This window comes from Sebastes umbrosus, chromosome 17 (assembly GCF_015220745.1).
Source record: "Sebastes umbrosus isolate fSebUmb1 chromosome 17, fSebUmb1.pri, whole genome shotgun sequence".
In the NCBI taxonomy this organism is placed as follows: Eukaryota; Metazoa; Chordata; class Actinopteri; order Perciformes; family Sebastidae; genus Sebastes; species Sebastes umbrosus.
In genome coordinates this window covers 6,915,873-6,934,941 of record NC_051285.1, presented here as the reverse complement: position 1 = coordinate 6,934,941, position 19,069 = coordinate 6,915,873, and the positions used below count along the sequence as shown (strand labels likewise).

Genomic DNA, 19,069 nt, shown 5'->3' with positions numbered 1-19,069 from the left:
TGCCCATTTCTCGCATAAAATGTTTTCAGAAGCATCTTGTAGTGTGCTGTTTAGCTGTAAAATGAGAAAGTTTGCTCCGGCTGGTGGGCGGTGCTTGGTATTTCCTCAACAGATCTCTGTTGGCTGCTGGCTGCCGGGTCACAAACTTTCTCATTTTATAGCTGAACAGTACACTACTGGAACAGGGGGAGGAAAATGCGACTTCTAGTGGCTGAATGTTATCAATATCTATAATAATAATATTTATCAATAACTCATGTAAGTAGTAATGTTTTAGACAATCAGAGTCGACTTTCGAAAAGCACCACAGGTTTTGAATGTTCTCTTCTTGTGATGAATTGGCACTTCATGCTGTAGTGAGAAAAGACAAATAAAGAAACCATCATTTGGTTTTCAGCATGCAGGAAAACTAAAAAAGCTGCAATGTTTGAATATTTTTTCATTTCTACCAACTTCATTATCATCGTTCACAACAAAGACTGATGCCACCGACATCACATCATCTGAGTCATGATGATGATGATGATGATGAGGTGGATCAGTTTGGGCTGTTTTATTAAAAGAATAATCAGCAACATTTTTCTATTGCTATTTTCTTGCCTGAACAACCAGTATCAAAGTAGGTAGGGAAAAACATCAGGTACACATGAAAAGCAATATATTTTACATGTTTTTCAGTAGCAATAGTTTGTTTAAGTACTATAACTGGAATGGTTGTTCAGCTACGGTGAGTATTTCTCATGCATAGAAACACAATTATCCTAACAAACTGGGCCGGAGCCAGGACAGTCCATATGAGAACTAACACGCACACTCGCAAACACATAAAGAACACAACTGAGCAATTATAGACATTTTGATGGATGATATGTTTAGAGTTTATAAATTAATTTAAGATTGAAAAGCTAAATGATAATTGTCTTTTTTGTTACTATCTCTAGGAGTTGCCAAATACCAATATACACATAGGGGCTTTAAATACTAATAATATTATAATCATATTGTACTTCTTATGGAACCCGCCTTTCTCTCTTATGCATCTGTTGAATAGTTTGAGGTAGAGGTCGTCCAAAACTCTCTGGCAGGAAGAGAGCAGCAAAGGCGGACACAACAGCCAGAGTCCCCAGTAGTATATAAGGCAGGTACTTAAAGTATTCACCTGTACAAGGAGAAGGGGAAATTAGGATTAGGAAAATTGTCAATGAGCTAAAAATAAATCCAGGTTAAACAAATGCTAGTAATTACTATTTAAGACCAATTTACTCACTCAGCTCTAACAAAAACGGTGCAGTGGAGCTGCCAACTCTGGCAAATGTGGAGCATGTCCCCGTCGCTGTGTTCCTGAGCGCTGTTGGGTAAATCTCTGCTGTGTAGGCATACATCAGGGATGCACCGGAGGTAATACTAAATTTACCCAGCATCTCCAGAGCAACAGACAGATCTGGTAAACCTGAAACGTAATAAATGATTTGTCTAAAAACAGAATGGAACTAAAAAGAAAATGGTTCCCTGAATGATCCACTCTGCAGCAGATTAAATGCATGTAACTGAGAGTTTAGAGTTTTTTGCCAGCTGCGACAGCGACGCTGGTATTGTTCTCACCTTGTGAGTCTGTGTGTGTGTGTCAAAATGTGTTCTTGGAGACACCTACTGTAGCGGGAACTACCACAGAAGTGGCCCCTGCCTTCACTTCATGTGGCCATTTTCTCCTCTGATTAATTTAAGACACTCCAAAGCTTTCTTTAAGCATCCTCATATTGGTAACAATTCTTTAACATCAGAAGCTGTCTTGAAGGGGAATTCCATCCATTTTACACATCAAAGTCTGTTTGCAGTTCTTGGGAAGTACTACTGCATATGTGAAAAAAGATTTATAAAGCCTTTTGTAGCTCCAGAGGGAGCTGCTTGAAAGCCTCAAGTGATGTCCCTCCAGTCAGCAATAGCTGGGACTTAAAAACAACAAATTTGAAAATGAACAAATTTGGGGGTTAGAAAGAAGTGAGCTTACCAGACCTCTTTATCCTGCTCCACATCTCTGCTTGAGGCTAGTGTCTCAATGCTACAGTATTAGCTGCTACTGGTATAACGAACCCGAACTGCTGCATCAATCTTTACCAGCCGCGATAGCATGTGGCCCATTGGCCCCAGCTGGTATGATCTCATCGCAAAATAGTCTCTTTTTTTTAAACTGTCCATCGGGAGTCTGACAGTGTTATAGGAGTGCAATGCTGAAACTGCGGAGCACTCTTTTAAGGCCTAAAGATATTTGCATGGAAATATGACAGTACTGTGATGCCACATCACGTCATGACACTGCTTACGTTGAGGCACCAGTTGAATGAAGTACAGCGACAGTCCTGCAAAGAGCAAGATACAGATGACAGACAGTCGTCGTGGAAGGTATCGCAGTGCCAGCCAGCAGGAAATGTATGCTGGTACCTCTATAGCTGCTGAGAGGAAGCAGCTGATATAGGGGTTAGTATGAAGTCTGGATGTGTTCAGGGACAGGCCATAGTATCCAATACTCAGAGTGAACCTGGGAAGAGATAGAGAGAGATACAGACAACAGAGATGTTTGAATGGAAATTTGCATTGAAACGGCATTTAACATAACGTACAGTAGCTCCAGCTGCAAACCAAGACTATCTGATTCAGGACTTTTATTTACTCTTCATTGCCATCAAGATGGAATAGCTTAGCATGCAAGATATAGGACACAGTAGGTATGCAGGTACGCAGAATTTAAAATTCATTCTATTTCTTAATCATAAAAATTTAGGAGAATACTCTAAGTAACCACTTTATTTGATACACCTGGCAATCATCAATCCAGTACAATAGCCCTGCAAATTATTACCCAGAACACTACTCATTACCAAAACGAAGGTTACAATATTGTAACCCCTAGTTCTATAAGCACAGGCGAAGCCCTCTACTGGACTCTATGGATAATACTATCCTCCAATCATGAGCACACACTCGCCCAGTGAAAATCTGCATAAGCATAACCGGACAATCAGGACGTGCCTACCTGAATGTGTGCGGACCCCACAGTACATAAGGCAGCACACATCGCTGTCTGCTACGTTACACCCTCTTTAGCGAGCGGCGTAGGACTAGGGTTGCAATATCATAACCTTCGTTCTAACTCACACAGGCTCCGCCCTCTATTGGACTCTATGATACACATTGGACTCTATATATACTGGAAAAACAAAGTTCGGAAACTTGTGTTTGGTGGATTATTTCTCTGTTGTTCAAATGCTAATGGTCATTGTATTTTACATCGTTGGAAAGCCTCTTTGTTTACCTTCATAATGATGTCCAACTTGTAAGGATCATGCATTTGTGGGATGAGCAGCACAGCTGATTATGTGGGTAGCGCCCAAGAAAAATTTGCCAAAATGCTCCATCAATGGTAATGGACATCATTGTGAAGGTAAATAAACAGGCTTTCCAACGATGTAAAATACAATGCCAATTAGCATTGATACAACAGAGAAATAATCAACCAAACACAAGTTTCCGAACTTTGTTTTTCCAGTTTATATATATTTACGCCCCTTGATACTGTCTTTACACTCTCCAGTTGCTTCTTTTCACCCAATAAGGAGCTTCACTGGGAAATTTGGGACCAACTAGTAGGAATTGCGAGTTCAGTGAAAGGACATGAACACTCACTGGCTTCCAACCCATGAATACTGCCAACTGTGTTCATTGAATGCATAACTAAGCAGGAGATTTCGTTACCAGGAGTCAAACTCCCAGTTTCAGAGAGAATTTTGTAATGACTGACTGTAGTGTGTGGTGGTGTTAGATTATACAGTATACATGACCAACTGTAATTTATATGCCTAAAATCGAATTGTACTGGATACTCACCACACCAGGCACAAAATAATGGTTGTGTTTCGATTGTTTTTTGTCCACAGCATGTCGAAGACATTGTTGTGTCCCTTCTTTGTCTCAACCTGCAAGATACAAAACCTCAGTTACACCAGTAGTTTGTTGTGTTTTAGCGAGTCAGTCCACCACTTTGGTTCAGAATGAAATATCTCAACAGCTTCTGGATGGATTGCCATGAAATTTGGTACGGATATTATTTCCTACAGGGTAAATTGTACTGACAATATGTGTCCTCAAGCACACACATTTTCTCCTGTGTCTAATCCTGCATGTTTTCAGTCAAGGCAGACTTACAAGTACACTGTAATCTTCAAAGATGACCCGTGGAGCCTCGACTTTGTTCATCTTAGCAGCCTTTCTCACTATGGTGTCGGCCTCCTCCACTCTTCCCTGAGAGAGTAACCAACGAGGAGACTCTGGGATGAACCTGCCTCAATATTCAACAGAGTAAAAAAAGGTTCAGGCTGGATCAGAGGGGCTTAAAAGATAAAGCAACAAAGAGGGTGAATACAAGTTAGAATATTCCTCTAGTGAAAGATCCAAATTATTATTTTGTCTCCTCACAAGAGTAAAATCATGACAATTATGGTGCATGGTAAGGAAAACTTTCCATGAATACATTTTCTTGTTATGAGTACAACCTACCACCAGAGAGGGATGTAGAGCAGGCCAGGCAGAGAGATACCCAACAAGAGAGATTTCCAGTCCCGTAAAAAGTAAGCTAAGAGAGGCAGTATCATGTAGCCAATGGCAAAGCCCAGAGTCACACCCATAGACGAGAAGATGACCCGTACATTCCCAGTCAAGATCTCAGTGCCTGCACAGAAAGAGTGAGAGAGAGAAATGCATGACAAAGGTGCAGGTAATAAGTGATGATCTTAGTGATAAATAGTGATACAAGACAGGTACAATACACACAACATATGTATATTAATCAAAATCACTAAAAGTATTATTTGTTGTTACTAAAGCATGACATGTTCATATTTACCCAGTACAAAACCAGATATGTAGTTGGAGATCTGTCCCAAACCATTGATGAAGATGAGGATGGAGAACACTGTCCATGAAGGTGAAAAGATTTGAGCAAACGTCAAAATTGTCTGAATTGCCATGGTGGCAAAGAGAACAGGCTTTCTTCCAAACCTAGAGTGAGAAGTCAAACAAAATAAAAATTAGAGCAAATAAAAATAAGATTTAAAACAAGGCAATAGTACAAAGAACATACTGAACAAAAAGGCCAATGTTTTTTTTATCTACTGTATACCACTAGGATCAGACATCATAACAATATGTAATGTAGCATTACATAACGTTTGGTTACGGTGTAACCTTTGTTCTCTGAGTGAGACACCACGCAATGTAATAAATAGTTACATAATACTAATCAAAAGGCCTGATACATAATTCTCCACTGTTCCCTTTAATGAACTATAATTAATAACTGAGAAGCTAATTTGTAATTCAGGTAAATAAAAAAAGAACATTAGCAACAAGTCCAAAAGTAAATTTCCCAACCACTGTGTATATAATTGTATTGTGAGATGTTGTTTTCAGTACCTGTCTGACAGCTGCCCTGACAAGAAGGATCCAACAAGAACTCCAACAAAGAAAACTGTGGAAGTGAACGGCTGCTTCCACTGATCACTGCACACCAGGTCAAACTGGAATATCCATAATGAACAATAAAAAAAATAAATACATAGCCCAATATTCCCTTGCCTTTTTGCCCGGTTGGTATTAAAGGAACAGCGTGTAAAATTTCGGGGGATCTATTAGCAGAAATGGAATATAATATTCCTAGCTATGTTTTCATTAGTGTATAATAACCTGAAACTAAGAATCATTGAGTATTTCGTTAGTTTGAAATGAGCCTGTGATTTCCCCCACCTCTCTAAAGCATGAAAACCAATCCAATGTTTCCTTACAGGGCAAAAAAATGGAAAAGTTGTATACATACAGTTAGACAATTATCGTTCTATCCACAGAGTGTATGATGTGTTCCAGTCAGGTTTAATGACTAATTATAGTTACCAGTGGCGGCTGGTGGATTTTTTTTTGGGTAGGGCCAATCAATTTCAACAAACATCCTAGTACGATTCAATGCAAAAAAAGGTATCAAAAAGCGCTACTAGTGCTTGGCTGTTCCATTGTCATGCCGTTAAAATGGGCTGTGAGAGAAGAGAAGTGGAGAGAAGCGAGAGACGAGAAGACAAGATCACGCGAGAACTGACATGAGCCCTGACGAGAACAGAGAGAGACACACGTGAACGTGCACGCGCACACCATGGGCCAAATCAGTTTGGCCCTCCCGGAAGTCTTTTTTACGGCGCTGATTGGATGAATTGTATGTCATTCATGCTTGTAATCATATATCTTTAATCAGTGATTGGCTGTACTGCTTATTAGACCCGCCTTCCTTGGGCCAAATCCATTTGGCCCCAGAAAGTGCACGTGCAGCAGAGCAGCTGAGAGGTGCACTAGCAGAGAGTTCAAGGAGGAAAGCAGATATTTGGCGCAGTTATCCTATTTTACAAATATTACGGGTATATTCCATAGGTCAAAAACACACATATTGACAAATTTTATAATTTTTATAATTTTTATAATTAATAATTTTATAATTTTTTTTTTTTTTTTTTTGGTGGCTCAAGGTGGGTGGGGCCAGGCCCCGTGGCCCTCTATTGGCCGGCCGCCACTGATAGTTACTGATGCTACCACTAGTACAGCTTACACTAGACCAACAAACAGATATTAATAGATGTACACCCTCACCTCAGAGACTATGGTGGACTGGTAGATGTCTTTGCTGTAGATCCACCCGTCCACACAGCCCTCCTGCTCCAGGTCAGTGAGGTTGACGTCTCTGCCAGGAATTAATCCCTGAGCAGAGAGATTTCTGACCACATCCAGCCTGTACCTGCTGCATCTGCTCAGCTCCTGTTTCCCATCCGCCACCTAACAGTCACAATGACACAAACATTATTAGTGTCATTTGTAACATTTCTTTAACGATGAACCTACCCGTGTTGTGTACGGTGCTGCACTGTGTAAGGAAATGTGTTGAAATTAAAAACTTTAGATTCGTCATATATTTTTAGGAGCAGTGGGCTTAAAGCTGTCACTGTGATGTGATTCAACAATAAGGCGTTGACAACGTTGTCTTCACAGTACCTTATGTACATTTACATAAAAGCCTGGAATGTAGCCAGACTACTTTAAAAGCCCCTTAACAAATGCAAAATGAAATAAAAATAATAAATCCAAAGCTACAAATTTGATAATCAAAATATTATTATAACAACAGTTATATCACAAAAACGAAATCAAATCTTTGCAAACCTTCAGCAAAGGTCTTCAGCTGTTCGATCAGGACAGGGCACTTGTCTGTTTGTGACATAATTAGCATTATGAATTCTTGAGTTATGGCCAAAAACCTGTTTTATGAGGTCGCAGTGACCTTAATCTTCGATCCCTAATCTCTAATCACTTCATCTTTGAGTCAAAGTGCTGTTTGTGCCAAATTTGACGTGGCGGGGCATGGAGACATAATAAAAGTCTGTTCGATCATGACTGGGCATTATAGTAGAAATCATATTTTAATTATAAATCAGGGCATAATTTATGGTAGAAGCCGGAACTCATAAATATTTAAGGTCCTTAGCAATATTGTACTCATAAAATAGCTATGAGAACATGAGAGTAAGACTGGGAATTATTTTTGCACTTGTGTCTCTTTTGGAATTGTTGAATAAGTAACTTTCTGGTGACATCTTCAAAAATGTAATTACCTCTATTGGGATGGTAGCATTGCGCCAATCTTGGGTCAGATTAACCTCAGGAACCAGGCAGTGGTGACCGGGAATATCAGTCAAGAAGACGACAGAGAAAGCGCCAAATCCATTGGGGACGATGCTGGCACAGAGCAGAAAGAAGACAATCTGCTGGAAACGTCCCCACTGACCCAGAAAAGCTGTGGTGTCATCATAATCCTGCATAGTCTCAGAGTCCTAACTGTGCCCTCCACAGTCTTTGTCCTGCAGACTTCTTTTTATGCTGCAACAGAAAAAAGAAAGACTGTTCTGTCTTCCCCTCACCTCACATCACCTGCCAGGCCAGCTAGCCACGCCCTGTACTAGATAATTATACATTCTCAAGGATACATTAAAGAGGACAGTTGTTACAGTGTGGACCTTTTGCTTAACTACTGCAACATTTATTGACAGCTGTTTAACGAGTATTTTGTGGGAGTCTTTTCCATTCAGGATAACAAAGCTGTGTATGTATGCATATGCATGTATAAATGAGATTAAAAGATGTATTTATATCTTATTTATGTAACCAAATTACATTTTGTAACATGGTTATTTGAGTCGTGAGACTGCCTTTATCAACAGCTTTTAGCGAATATTTTGTATTCATCTTCGCCATTTAAGATAACACATTGCATGTATGTGCAAATGTCAACATGAAACAAAAACAGAGCGAGACAAAAAAAATCATTGAAAACGGCCACATGTAGAACTCCCAAGATTTAATTTGACAATTTCAATTTTAGATTCTGATGTCTTAGAAAAGAGAACAGTAATGTTTTCAAATGTATTAAAATGGAAAACTATTGATGAATAACTTATTCTTATTTAAGACACCTTAAATATAATGAAAATATAAATAAGTATTAACAGTAGTAATGACATTCAAAAGCAATATCAACATAACCTACATCAGTAAATTGCTAGATAATCATAGTGTCCCGGAGTACCACGGGTATTGGGGTTTCTTTTCCAGTGATGCATGGACACTTTATCCTGTTATAAGGAGAAAAGACAAACAAACAAAACATTACTGGTTGTAGTGTTCTGCAGACAGGGCAAATATAAGAGAACAAATATAAGTATTCCTTTGCTGCTATTGACTTTATTATCATCATCACAAGCAGCTGCATTCACTGCAGTGGCTGCTGTCACATTAGCACATCCACTTAGAACATGTTTCATACATGATTTACAGGAAACAGGAATATTACACAAAGAAAGGACTGGGTCTGTGAATTTGAACTCAGGACCTTCATACTGTATGATTATAGAGCTAACCACTTAGTAAAGGTCTTAAAATAATCCTTGCACCTGAAAAAAAAGATTTTCTTTTGGCCACTTGGAAGCAGCAGAAACTAGTTATAAACACCTTCCAAGTTTATTTGGTGAATTTATTTACAAATCCAGCTAATAGTGGAGGAAGTATTCAGATCCTTTACTTAGGTGAAAGTACTTATACCACACTGTTAAAATACTCAATTCAAAAGTCTTATTGATAACATTTTTATGTGTCACATTTTTTTTTTTTTAAATAATACATCTACAGAGCTTTAAGAGAGGTGCCGAATAAAAGTTTGACTTTTCCTGAAAACAATTATTATGATTGTGAATTCATCATTTAAAAAATGTTGGCGGGTCCAAAATGAATGTTTTGATTATCTCTGTGGAAGATATCGGACATTTGGTTCCCACTTCCAACAAGGCTTTTCAGCCAATAGTAAAGCAACGTTGGCTTCATGTGGTATCTCTGTGAGATTGACAGTAAGTGCCTGGCAACAACTTGTTGTGAAGTGAATGCTACAGAACGGGGGAGGGAGAATGTTACATCTAGTGGCTGAATGTTACCAGTGTTATCAATAGCACCTTTAAAGTAAAGGTCTACTTGAGTAAAGTATTCAATACTTAAAACGGGCCCCTGTGACTATTATATTGTTATATATCAAATCATTACATTAATATTACTCTACTAAAAATTACTTTCATTAGGGATTAATCTGCTGATTAGTTTCTCACTTAATGGATTAGTTGTTTGGTTTGTAAAAATTCAGGAATACTTGTTTTGTCCAACCAATAGTCCAAACCCTAAAATAATTATTATTATTATAGGGATGCTAAATAAAAAGGAACACATTCAACAGTATAACAGAAAGTAAAATGCTTAAAAATTTGAATTCAGTTGAATGGATTCCCCGTAGTTATTAAATATATCAACCATCTATTATAATTTAGTATATAAAAATGAGTTTGGTACAGGAGAAGCTTCATAACAAAGGTGTATTTCTTAAGCAACCTACCTTTCTCTCTTATGCATCTGTTGTATAGTTTCAGGTAGAGGTTTTCCAAGAGTCTCTGGCAGGAAGAGACCAGCAAAGGCAGACCCAACAGCGAGAGTCCCCATTATAATATAAGGAAGATATAATAGGTATACGCCTAAAAAATGAGAAGAGGAGGAGAAAAGTCTGGGTGCTGTGCGTGCATTTACTTGTGTGAATTTATGAGTGTGTGCATGGCTTCAAAACGTGGACACATGAGCGCATCAGTGCAGCTGTTTAATAAATAAAATGGCAAACTAATGTCAATAATTATCATGTAAACCCAATTTACTCACTGAGCTTTAACAAAATTGGTGCAATGCAGACTCCCATTCTGCCAACCATAGTGCATATCCCCGTTGCTGTGTTCCTCAGGACTGTTGGGTAAAGCTCTGCAATGTAGGCGAGCATCAGAGAGAGAGAAGTGGTAATAGCATATTTGGCCAACATCTCCAGCGCAAGAGACAGAGTTGGTAGACCTAGAGGATAAGGAAATGAGCAACGGATATGAGGTTACTCAGACCACAACAAAAAAAGTAGTAACTTCCTTCTACCTCCACATAGACTCAACTGAAGCAAATATATCGATTCTGGCATTAAAAAATCTATTTAAAAAAAATAAAATAAAATCGTGATAAATAAATTAATCGATTTTTTTCCCACTCCCCTACATGTCACTAGGAGTTTGATATAAGATACTCCCTAATTGCAGCAGTTCCTCAACCCAACAGTGTTAAATATTAAGATGCTTGGTGAACAGATTCAGTTTTTGTTTTTTTTAAAGAGACAAGCTCTTTAAAAAAAAATGATTTCTCTGAGTTTCACCACAGGAACCATCACTTTGCATTAATAATCTCTGTGAATACAGTCCTAGCATATATTTTTTTTCTGCTTACTTTGAGGCACCAGCTGAATGAAGAACAGTGGCACTCCTCCAAGGAGCAAGGTACCGGTGACAGAAAGTCTTCGTGGAAGGTATCGCAGAGCCAGCCAGCTGGAAATGTATGCTGGTACCTCTACAGCTGCTGAGATGAAGCAGCTCAAGTAGGGGTCAGCATGGAGTTGGGATGTGTTCAGGGACAGACCAAAGTATCCAGTATTCGTAGTGAACCTGGGCAAGACAAAGATACAGACATAAAGCAGAGATGTTTGCTTAATGTGTGTCGTTTATAAGGAAACTAAACAGAAGAGGGCCTAATACAGAACCTTGGGAGATGCCAATGTTGTACAGAAGGCAGTCAGATAAGCAGTTCCCAAAATCAATGATTTTATTCAGAATATTTAAGGTGGAAAGCTTAGACCAACTTGCAGCGTCCCCTCTGTATTTGCCTGTTTTCTGTATTTGCAGCATATTCCTGTATGTTGCATATGTGTTCTGAAATTGGTGAAGACCTTCTCTTTATGTAATTCACCCTTTGCTAAGCCCCTCCCTCTTGGTTACTGTTGCTCGGCCTGTCAAGCTTTCGCACCCGCCATGTCAATATGGTGTTTTCAACGATATCACTGAGAGATATTCCAAAGTAAATAATAGTATATTACTGGACAGTAGACAGAAAGGACTACAAATGTGCATTTTAGAGCTACATTCACAGTATAGGCTAATATAGAGTATTGTGAATGAAGAGGCCATTAAAATCGTCTTTAAAACAGTCTTCCACACTGTTTAATCCATGTCTGACATGTCTGTCTTGGGTTTTTTTGCTTTGGAAAAGCAAAGAAATACGACACTCCCCTCTAAACTTTGAGGACATCGGCTGTCGGACTTGCAGGTTCCATACACACCGCTGAAAGCTCGACAGGCCTCCTGCGCCTAGTTACGATTGCTAGTTTAGGATTAGACAGTGGCCGTTCTAGGGAGGGGCTTAACGAAGGGTCAATTGTGTTTTGTCCATTTCAATGTGTTTTCTTGAGTTCTAGTGCGATGAGCCCTCTCAGACATCTTAGTATCTGTTAATATCGCAGAAAAATCGCATTGTGAGTTTATGGTGATTAAAAGCTGTTTACTCACAGCAGCAGGCAGAGAATGAGAGATGTGATTCTGATGCTTCTGGTCCTCAGCAGGTCGAAGATATTGTAGTGTTCTTTAGAGTGTGACTTTGTTTTATTAACCTGCAAGATACATAAATGTAAGTCTCACCCTCTGTTTGTTGTGTCTTTCCATCTCAATAGCCTAATATCCTAGGGATGTTTGAAAACAAAAAATGAAAATACCAATAAACATGTTTTTTCAGACATAAATACAAATGTGTCTATTCTGATGCTAGATGATTTTGACCGATTTGCATAGACAGAATACAATAATTTTGCTTTTGAAATGACTATATAAATCTAGTAACATTAATAACCTCCACTGTTTACAACATATCGTACAGTGATAACATAAGGTAGTTGTTTATAGTGAGTGCCAACAACATGCATCAACAAGTCAATTTACACTGTAATCCTGAAAGATGACACTCGGAGCCTTAACTTTGTTCCACTTTGCAGCCTTTCTCATTATGGCCTCAGCCTCCTCCACTCTTCCCTGAGAGAGCAGCCACCGAGGAGACTCTGGGACGAGCCTGCCTCATTACACAACAGAGACAAAAACATTCAGGCTGAATCAGAGGGGCGTAAAAGACAAAGCAACAAAGACGGTGAATACAAGTTATAATACTTCTATAGGGAAAAAGCTTTATCATTAAGAAGGATGTGTCCTTTTTTGAAAGTCTAAAATCATATAACCAAGTCGTAAAATGTCTTATATGTGGATGCAGATTACAGGGACGTGCAGTCAATTTAGACCTCTGAACTCCAGATATGTGAATGAAAATGGGTTCTATTGGTACCCACGAGTCTCCCCTTTACAGACATGCCCACTTTATGATAATCACATGCAGTTTGGGGCAAGTCATAGTCAAGTCAGCACACTGACACACTGACAGCTGTTGTTGCCTGTTGGGCTGCAGTTTGCCATGTTATGATTTGAGCATATTTTTTATGCTAAATGCAGTACCTGGGAGGGTTTCTGGACAATATTTGTCATTGTTTTGTGTTGTTAATTGATTTCCAAAATTAAATATATACGTACATGTTGCATAAAGCAAGTATATTTGCCCACTCCTATATTGATAAGAGTATTAAATACTTGACTAATCTCCTTCAAGGATAATTTTGAACAGATAGAAAAAGTGTGATTAATCGTGATTAACCATGGACAATCATGTGATTAATCGCGATTAAATATTTTAGTTGATTGACCGCCCTAATATATAAGGAATATACTATATATATATATATATATATATATATATAACACACTAAAGGAAAGGGAAAAAGCACAAAAGCAAAATAGGTCCCCGTTAACTTGTGACTACTAAATTATTTTATTAGCTTCTGCATCGCTCACCAATTGGATCTTGATTGATCTGATCTGCATATATACATGTTTTTGTTGTCAGCTCTCTTGACCTGCTTTATTCTGCCTGTTTGTAAAGCACTTTGATCAGCACTTTGTTTTAAATGTGCTATAGAAATAAATTTGATTCGATTTTAAGTCAGTCTACCATTTTTAACACAGTCAAGGCTTTTCTCGTTGGTTTCAATATTTTTCATTACAACTAATATACAAATACTCTAAACTCACCCCTGGTAAAAGACAAAAAAACATGAACTTTATGGTAATTCATTGTATGCTTTCTTGTAGTGAGTGTAACCTACCACCAGAGGGGAACGTAGGCCAGGCCAGGCAAAGACAAAGCCAACAGGAGAGATTTCCAGTCCCTTAAAAAGTAAGCGAAGAGAGGCAGCATAATGTAGCCAATGGCATAGGCTAAACATGAGCCCAGGGATGCGTAAAGGACTCGCGTATTGCCATTAAAGATCTCCATGCCTGCACACAGAGATAAAGAAACACAAAGAGAGGGTCATGTGGTGAACAAGTGAAAGGCAAGTAGATATGTACGGTATTTTTAACAAACTTATTGCACTATCTACATTTATTCCAAATCTGACAAATGTGTAAAATGAATGTGATGTTTATATGTACCCAGCACTAAAGCAGCTATAAAGTTGGACATCTGTCCCAAACCATTGAAGAAGAGGAGGATGGTGAACATAATCCAAGACGTAGAGAAGATCTGAATAAAGGTAAAAACCGTCTGAACTGCCATGGTTGCAAAAAGAACAGGTTTTCTTCCAAATCTATGAGAGAAGTTGAATAAACCAATTAAATATGAAGAACATGCACTTTACAATAATTTGGATACAAATGTCCACTAAATGTTATACAGTATTCTAAGGCTAAATGAAGTATAAACTTGGGATGTGCATTCCAAGCAAAAATACTATTCGAAAATCACTGTGAATTAGTAGATCATTTTTAGAAAATCGCAGCATACTTTTACTATTTTCCCATATAATATAAAATGATGCTCTAAGTGTCAAATCAGTAATTAGTCAGTTACTAATATACAGTATAAAGGGTATTCAAAAAGGTAACTACAGGTTTAAAATAAATGCATTTGTAAATACTGTGTATCCCATGGAGGTGGTGTTTTCAGTACCTGTCTGAGAGCTGTCCTGAGAAGAAGGATCCACAAAAAACTCCGAGGTAGAAAACTGTGGCGGTGAGCGGCTGTTTCCACTCATCACTGCACACCAGGTCAAACTGGAAGATCCATACATTAATAAATAAAGTAGCTCAACACAAGATCTTGAGCATTTCTATTGCCTCTCAGCATTACGGACGGCGAGCGCAACAGTGCAAATAATGGCGAAAGCGCTGACAGAGATGACCGCGTTAACCTGAGGGAGAACCGGAGGGTCGGGGCTACGCTTCCGCGACTACGCCGTGGTTCTGGATGGTGTTATTAGCTGTAACCGCCGTATGAGCGCAGTGCAGAGCGGTGCTGTGAGCTAGCCAGTTCAGGCACACTCACATGCACGAACACGCACTAAAAGCACTAGGTCAACAAAGCACAGAGAAACTCTGATTATAACACACATAGAGGGAGAGTAGCTTCAACCTCTGCTCAGGTAGACATTACTCCTCTATATCTTTACATACCAAATAGTTTCTTGCTGCTATACTAATACCCTCTGGATATCAAATTTAGAACCTTTGGACAATGAAATACATTGACTAGGAGATATCCATGTTAATGTTATGAGCTCTCTGCTGCTAGTTGTACATGACACTTATTCAACGATGAGGCTGGCGTTATTTCATATGATAGAGAGCGAACATGCGCTCCTTTGTTTTCGTCACAAGGTGCAGAAATAAAATCACTGCAAATTAAACCACATCCCAGCCTCCGCCCGAGTCTCTGAGGTTGTAAACAACCAAACCACTACAAGGAAGCAAATTCTATGTGATGGTAAGTAAGCCGGAGCATGGCATTTAAACAGGCCTCTTTGGAGCAATAGACTGAATACTCCATCACTGCTCAGAGGAGACGTTTCAAAAGAAAATGTTATAAACAAATGCTAAATGGTGCGGAAAGTATTCATTATCACAACAATAAAATGGGTTTAACTGACAACAAAGAGAGAGACAGGTCACCAGGGTTACATTCAAAAGCGTTTCCTCTTTAAACCCATGCAAATACAAATCCAAAGACAAAAGCATAGACAGATATGGAGACAAAAATGCCCGACTTGCCAGGCTGGAATAGCAGGTTGGATTACAAAGACAAATTCAAGCTGTAACAATGCTTCAATGGGCATGTCTCATGCAGGAAGTTGATCCCCATACAGCACATTGAATTCGAGATGTTCATGATAGTTAAAGAACATTAGCATGACTAGCCTCACTATGTGAAGGCAGTGCATGATAATGTTATATCAACAACACTCGGTACCTCCCCTGAGTTAGGTAGACAATAGAGTTAAAAGTCAAATAAATAAGAACAAACTGTTAAACATAAAGCTATAACAATGCTTTCATGTTCTGAGCAAGCATTAAAGGAGAACGCCACCCAAATTAAGAACTCCAATATGTTATTTCCATGGCTATAGTTCAATCAATATTTGTGAACATGAGCTACTCTCCCTCAAAGCCAGAAACCAGAGAAGCAAGTGTATAAAGTCCGGAGCTGCTCCATAGACAATGAATGCGAGACTGGTTTTGTGTTTTCTTTTTTATATCTGAATGAGCTTAACTCTATTGTAGTGTTCTCAGAAAATGTACCCATATACTCAGAACGTTCCCCTGTGGGCTGTCAGCATCATCTAGAACATCTCTCCCAATTCATTGTCTATGGAGCAGGGCCACACTTTACACTTGATGACATCACAAATTTGAGCTTAAGCACTCTAGTTTTGGGGTTTTGGAGAGAGTTGTTCATGTTTACTAATATTTTCTGGACTGTCTTTTGAAAAAAAAAATTGAAAATGGCCGTAGTTCCCCTTTAACTAGGTGTGTTACCTGACTGCAGCCGTGTTCACAGGGCTGTGCCCGGTGCACTGGCATAATCTTGGCAGAGGAATACTAGACAATTGGTGACTCCCTTGACATTTCACAAAGCCCTGAACAGGTTTTGGACACATCCACGCAGTGTAGACTAAAGCCATGCATGTACACACTGCAGAAAGACAAATACAATACATGCAGAGGCATGAACTGCTGAGACAGTAAACTGGCTTTGAGACACCTAGAACAAACAACAGAACAGGAAAAAAGCAAAGGCTGCAAGACAAACTGAGAAGACAGCGCAGTGACAGTAACCACAGAATATGGCAGCAAGCTCATTCCCAGTCTAGAACACACACACACTCTCACCTCAGAGACTATGGTGGACTGGTAGATGTCTTTGCTGTAGCTCCACCCGTCCAAACAGCTCTCCTGCTCCAGGTCGGTGAGGTTGACGTCTCTGCCAGGAATTAATCCCTGAGCAGAGAGATTTCTGACTACATCCAGTCTGTACCTGCTGCATCTGCTCAGCTCCTGTTTCCCATCCACCACCTAACAGTCACAATGATACAAACTTTATTAGTGTTATTAGTAACATTTATTTTTCAGTGAAGTTATCCTTGTAATGTGCGTTATGTAACACTGTAAGTAAATGTAGGCAACAATGGCAGCAAAGGCAGACAGCTGTGCACACAATACCTGTACTCATCTCGATAGTAATCTGGCAAAACTGCAGTATCAAAAACCTCCTGTTCAAACATTTTGATTTCTTTTGCACTGGTTTATGACCATGCTTTACATAAACAAACCAAAGAATATCTTAACTATGCTGTTATGTTTCGCAATTCTATAATGAGTATTAGACTCCCACCTCACAGTCCCCTTGACGTGACTTGCAGTGCAGTGAACCCATCCCAGTATTGTGTATGATGGCACCTTCGCGTGCATGCATTAACTACTAGAATGTAGGCTATCATGTCATTTGCTGCTGTAAGAGGATATTGTGCAGTATGTTGTTGGCTTTCATCCAAAGTGTAAGAAAATTCTCACTGTATTGAGCAGATCATGTGGTTGCAAGATGTACTTGACACCAAGCAGAAACTTAGTAGACTAAATGTGAAAAAGAATATTTAAGCAAGCATGGTCTTAATTGGTAACATTTTGTTCAAAACTTTTAAATAACAAAATTGATTGGACAGTCTTTTGTATGATGTTTTAAAAGTACATGCAAATATCACTGCGAATACAAATGTTAAGCAGGATGTATAATAATAATACATTTCATTATTCTAAGGGCATGCATAATCACAGAAATACTGTAGTAATTTATTTTGGGCTCTATACTTCGTCGAAATAAACTTCAGAGGCAAGTCGAAGAAGAACAAAAAGAACATCTTCTGGGGAATCTCTGGCAGTCTCACCTTAATTGGTATGATGGTTTTGCGCCAGTCTTCGGTAAGGTTGAAGTCAGGATCCCCGCAGTGGTGACTTGGTATGTCACCCACGAAAACAAGGGTGAAAGCACCAAATCCATTGGGCACGATGCTGGCACACAGCATAAAGAAGACAACCTGCTGGAAACGTCCCCACTCACCCAGAAAAGCTGTGGTTTCATCATAATCCTTCATAGTCAAAGAATTCTCGTCTTTCTAGGACTTAATGTTCCGTCCTCTGTCTTCCTGCAACTGTGACAAGCACAGTCATATCCCGAACATTAGATTATATCTATAGGGTTTTCACCCTAAGGCATAAACAGAGCAGCGGCATTCCTTATCCAGCCAATGCCCTGTCTCTAGGAAAACAAACGTGCAAATTTGAGGCTATTTATTCAAAGTCATTTGATGTAACTCAGAAAGAATTGTATGGAGGTGTGGTTTTAGCTCTCCAGGAAAGTAGTTCCTGGCTCCTGCTGCCCGAGGTAACAACTGTAGTGTAAACCTGCCTACCTAGATGGTAGCACCGCCCACAAAATAAACAAACACAAACTAGCTAAACAAAGTAATAAAAAAAAGCAAATATCTTATAAATCAAATTCATATAAATACTCAGAATAATTACAGTAATACATAGCTCCAGTTTTTCAAGAAAAAGAAAATTGCGCCCCTGTTTTATAGCCCCAATTGTCAGTTCTCCCTCTGGGCTTTTGTGCAAATAATTGCAAGCCAGAGCCGCAATCATTTTCTTTTGAGGCGTGTTCATGTGTTTCAGGTGGGAAGAAATTCTTTGTAATGTAAGTCAACGTGTCAGAGGAGTCACAGGACTGTTTACTGATTGGCTGCGGGTATTCTCTGGCATCAATTCACCGTTAAGTTAAACTATCCCCAACTTTTAGTTTGGCATCGTGTCTAGAAGGTAACATGCAAATTGCGAAACTCTCGCGAGATGGTTAACGTTGGCAACGGCCAAACTTTGCCACTGCTCTGGTGTGTTTTTGGCAGAACTTTTGTTTTGTTTTGTTTTTCATTGTTGGCAAATAGCATTATGAAAATTAAAAGTGAAATTTTATATCCTGAAATGGAAAATTTAAAAATTGCTTACTCTTTGTGCTTTATTATCATCATATCCTGATGTCTTATATAGGAGTACTGTAATGTTATCAAAAACTACCACCTCATTTCTGATTGAAGATTTTGAAAAAAACAAAA

General features: G+C 39.0%; 2 protein-coding genes across 2 annotated transcripts; both read right to left on the bottom strand.

Moving 5' to 3' along the window:
- Positions 1-1,010: 1,010 nt before the first annotated feature.
- Positions 1,011-8,689, bottom strand: LOC119475989 (solute carrier family 22 member 5-like). Its single transcript, XM_037749150.1, has 11 exons — positions 8,630-8,689; positions 7,698-7,962; positions 6,682-6,864; positions 5,467-5,570; positions 4,898-5,052; positions 4,552-4,723; positions 4,201-4,333; positions 3,883-3,971; positions 2,322-2,536; positions 1,268-1,450; positions 1,011-1,159 (listed from the first exon to the last, which is right to left on the bottom strand). The coding sequence occupies exons 2-11, from the start codon at positions 7,902-7,904 to the stop codon at positions 1,011-1,013; spliced, it is 1,590 nt and encodes a 529-aa protein (XP_037605078.1). The 5' UTR covers positions 7,905-7,962; positions 8,630-8,689.
- LOC119476252 (solute carrier family 22 member 5-like) lies at positions 8,426-19,061 on the bottom strand. Its single transcript, XM_037749597.1, has 11 exons — positions 17,846-19,061; positions 16,794-16,976; positions 14,578-14,681; positions 14,061-14,215; positions 13,733-13,904; positions 12,468-12,594; positions 12,042-12,142; positions 10,930-11,144; positions 10,330-10,512; positions 10,016-10,151; positions 8,426-8,714 (listed from the first exon to the last, which is right to left on the bottom strand). Exons 1-11 carry the CDS (start codon positions 18,050-18,052, stop codon positions 8,642-8,644), a joined length of 1,656 nt encoding a protein of 551 aa, XP_037605525.1. The 5' UTR covers positions 18,053-19,061; the 3' UTR covers positions 8,426-8,641.
- Positions 19,062-19,069: the final 8 nt, after the last annotated feature.

Excerpts from the sequence above, each read along its gene's own strand:
- LOC119475989 (XM_037749150.1), bottom strand. The coding sequence starts at position 7,904 with ATGCAGGATTATGATGACACCACAGCTTTTCTGGGTCAGTGGGGACGT. Across the intron at positions 5,571-6,681 it reads AGTCCACCATAGTCTCTGAG|TTTGACCTGGTGTGCAGTGA; the intron begins GTGAGGGTGTAC and ends TGGATATTCCAG. Across the intron at positions 4,724-4,897 it reads CATATCTGGTTTTGTACTGG|GCACTGAGATCTTGACTGGG; the intron begins GTAAATATGAAC and ends CTTTCTGTGCAG.
- LOC119476252 (XM_037749597.1), bottom strand. The coding sequence starts at position 18,052 with ATGAAGGATTATGATGAAACCACAGCTTTTCTGGGTGAGTGGGGACGT. Across the intron at positions 13,905-14,060 it reads TATAGCTGCTTTAGTGCTGG|GCATGGAGATCTTTAATGGC; the intron begins GTACATATAAAC and ends CTCTGTGTGCAG. Across the intron at positions 8,715-10,015 it reads CAGATGCATAAGAGAGAAAG|GATAAAGTGTCCATGCATCA; the intron begins GTAGGTTGCTTA and ends TCCTTATAACAG.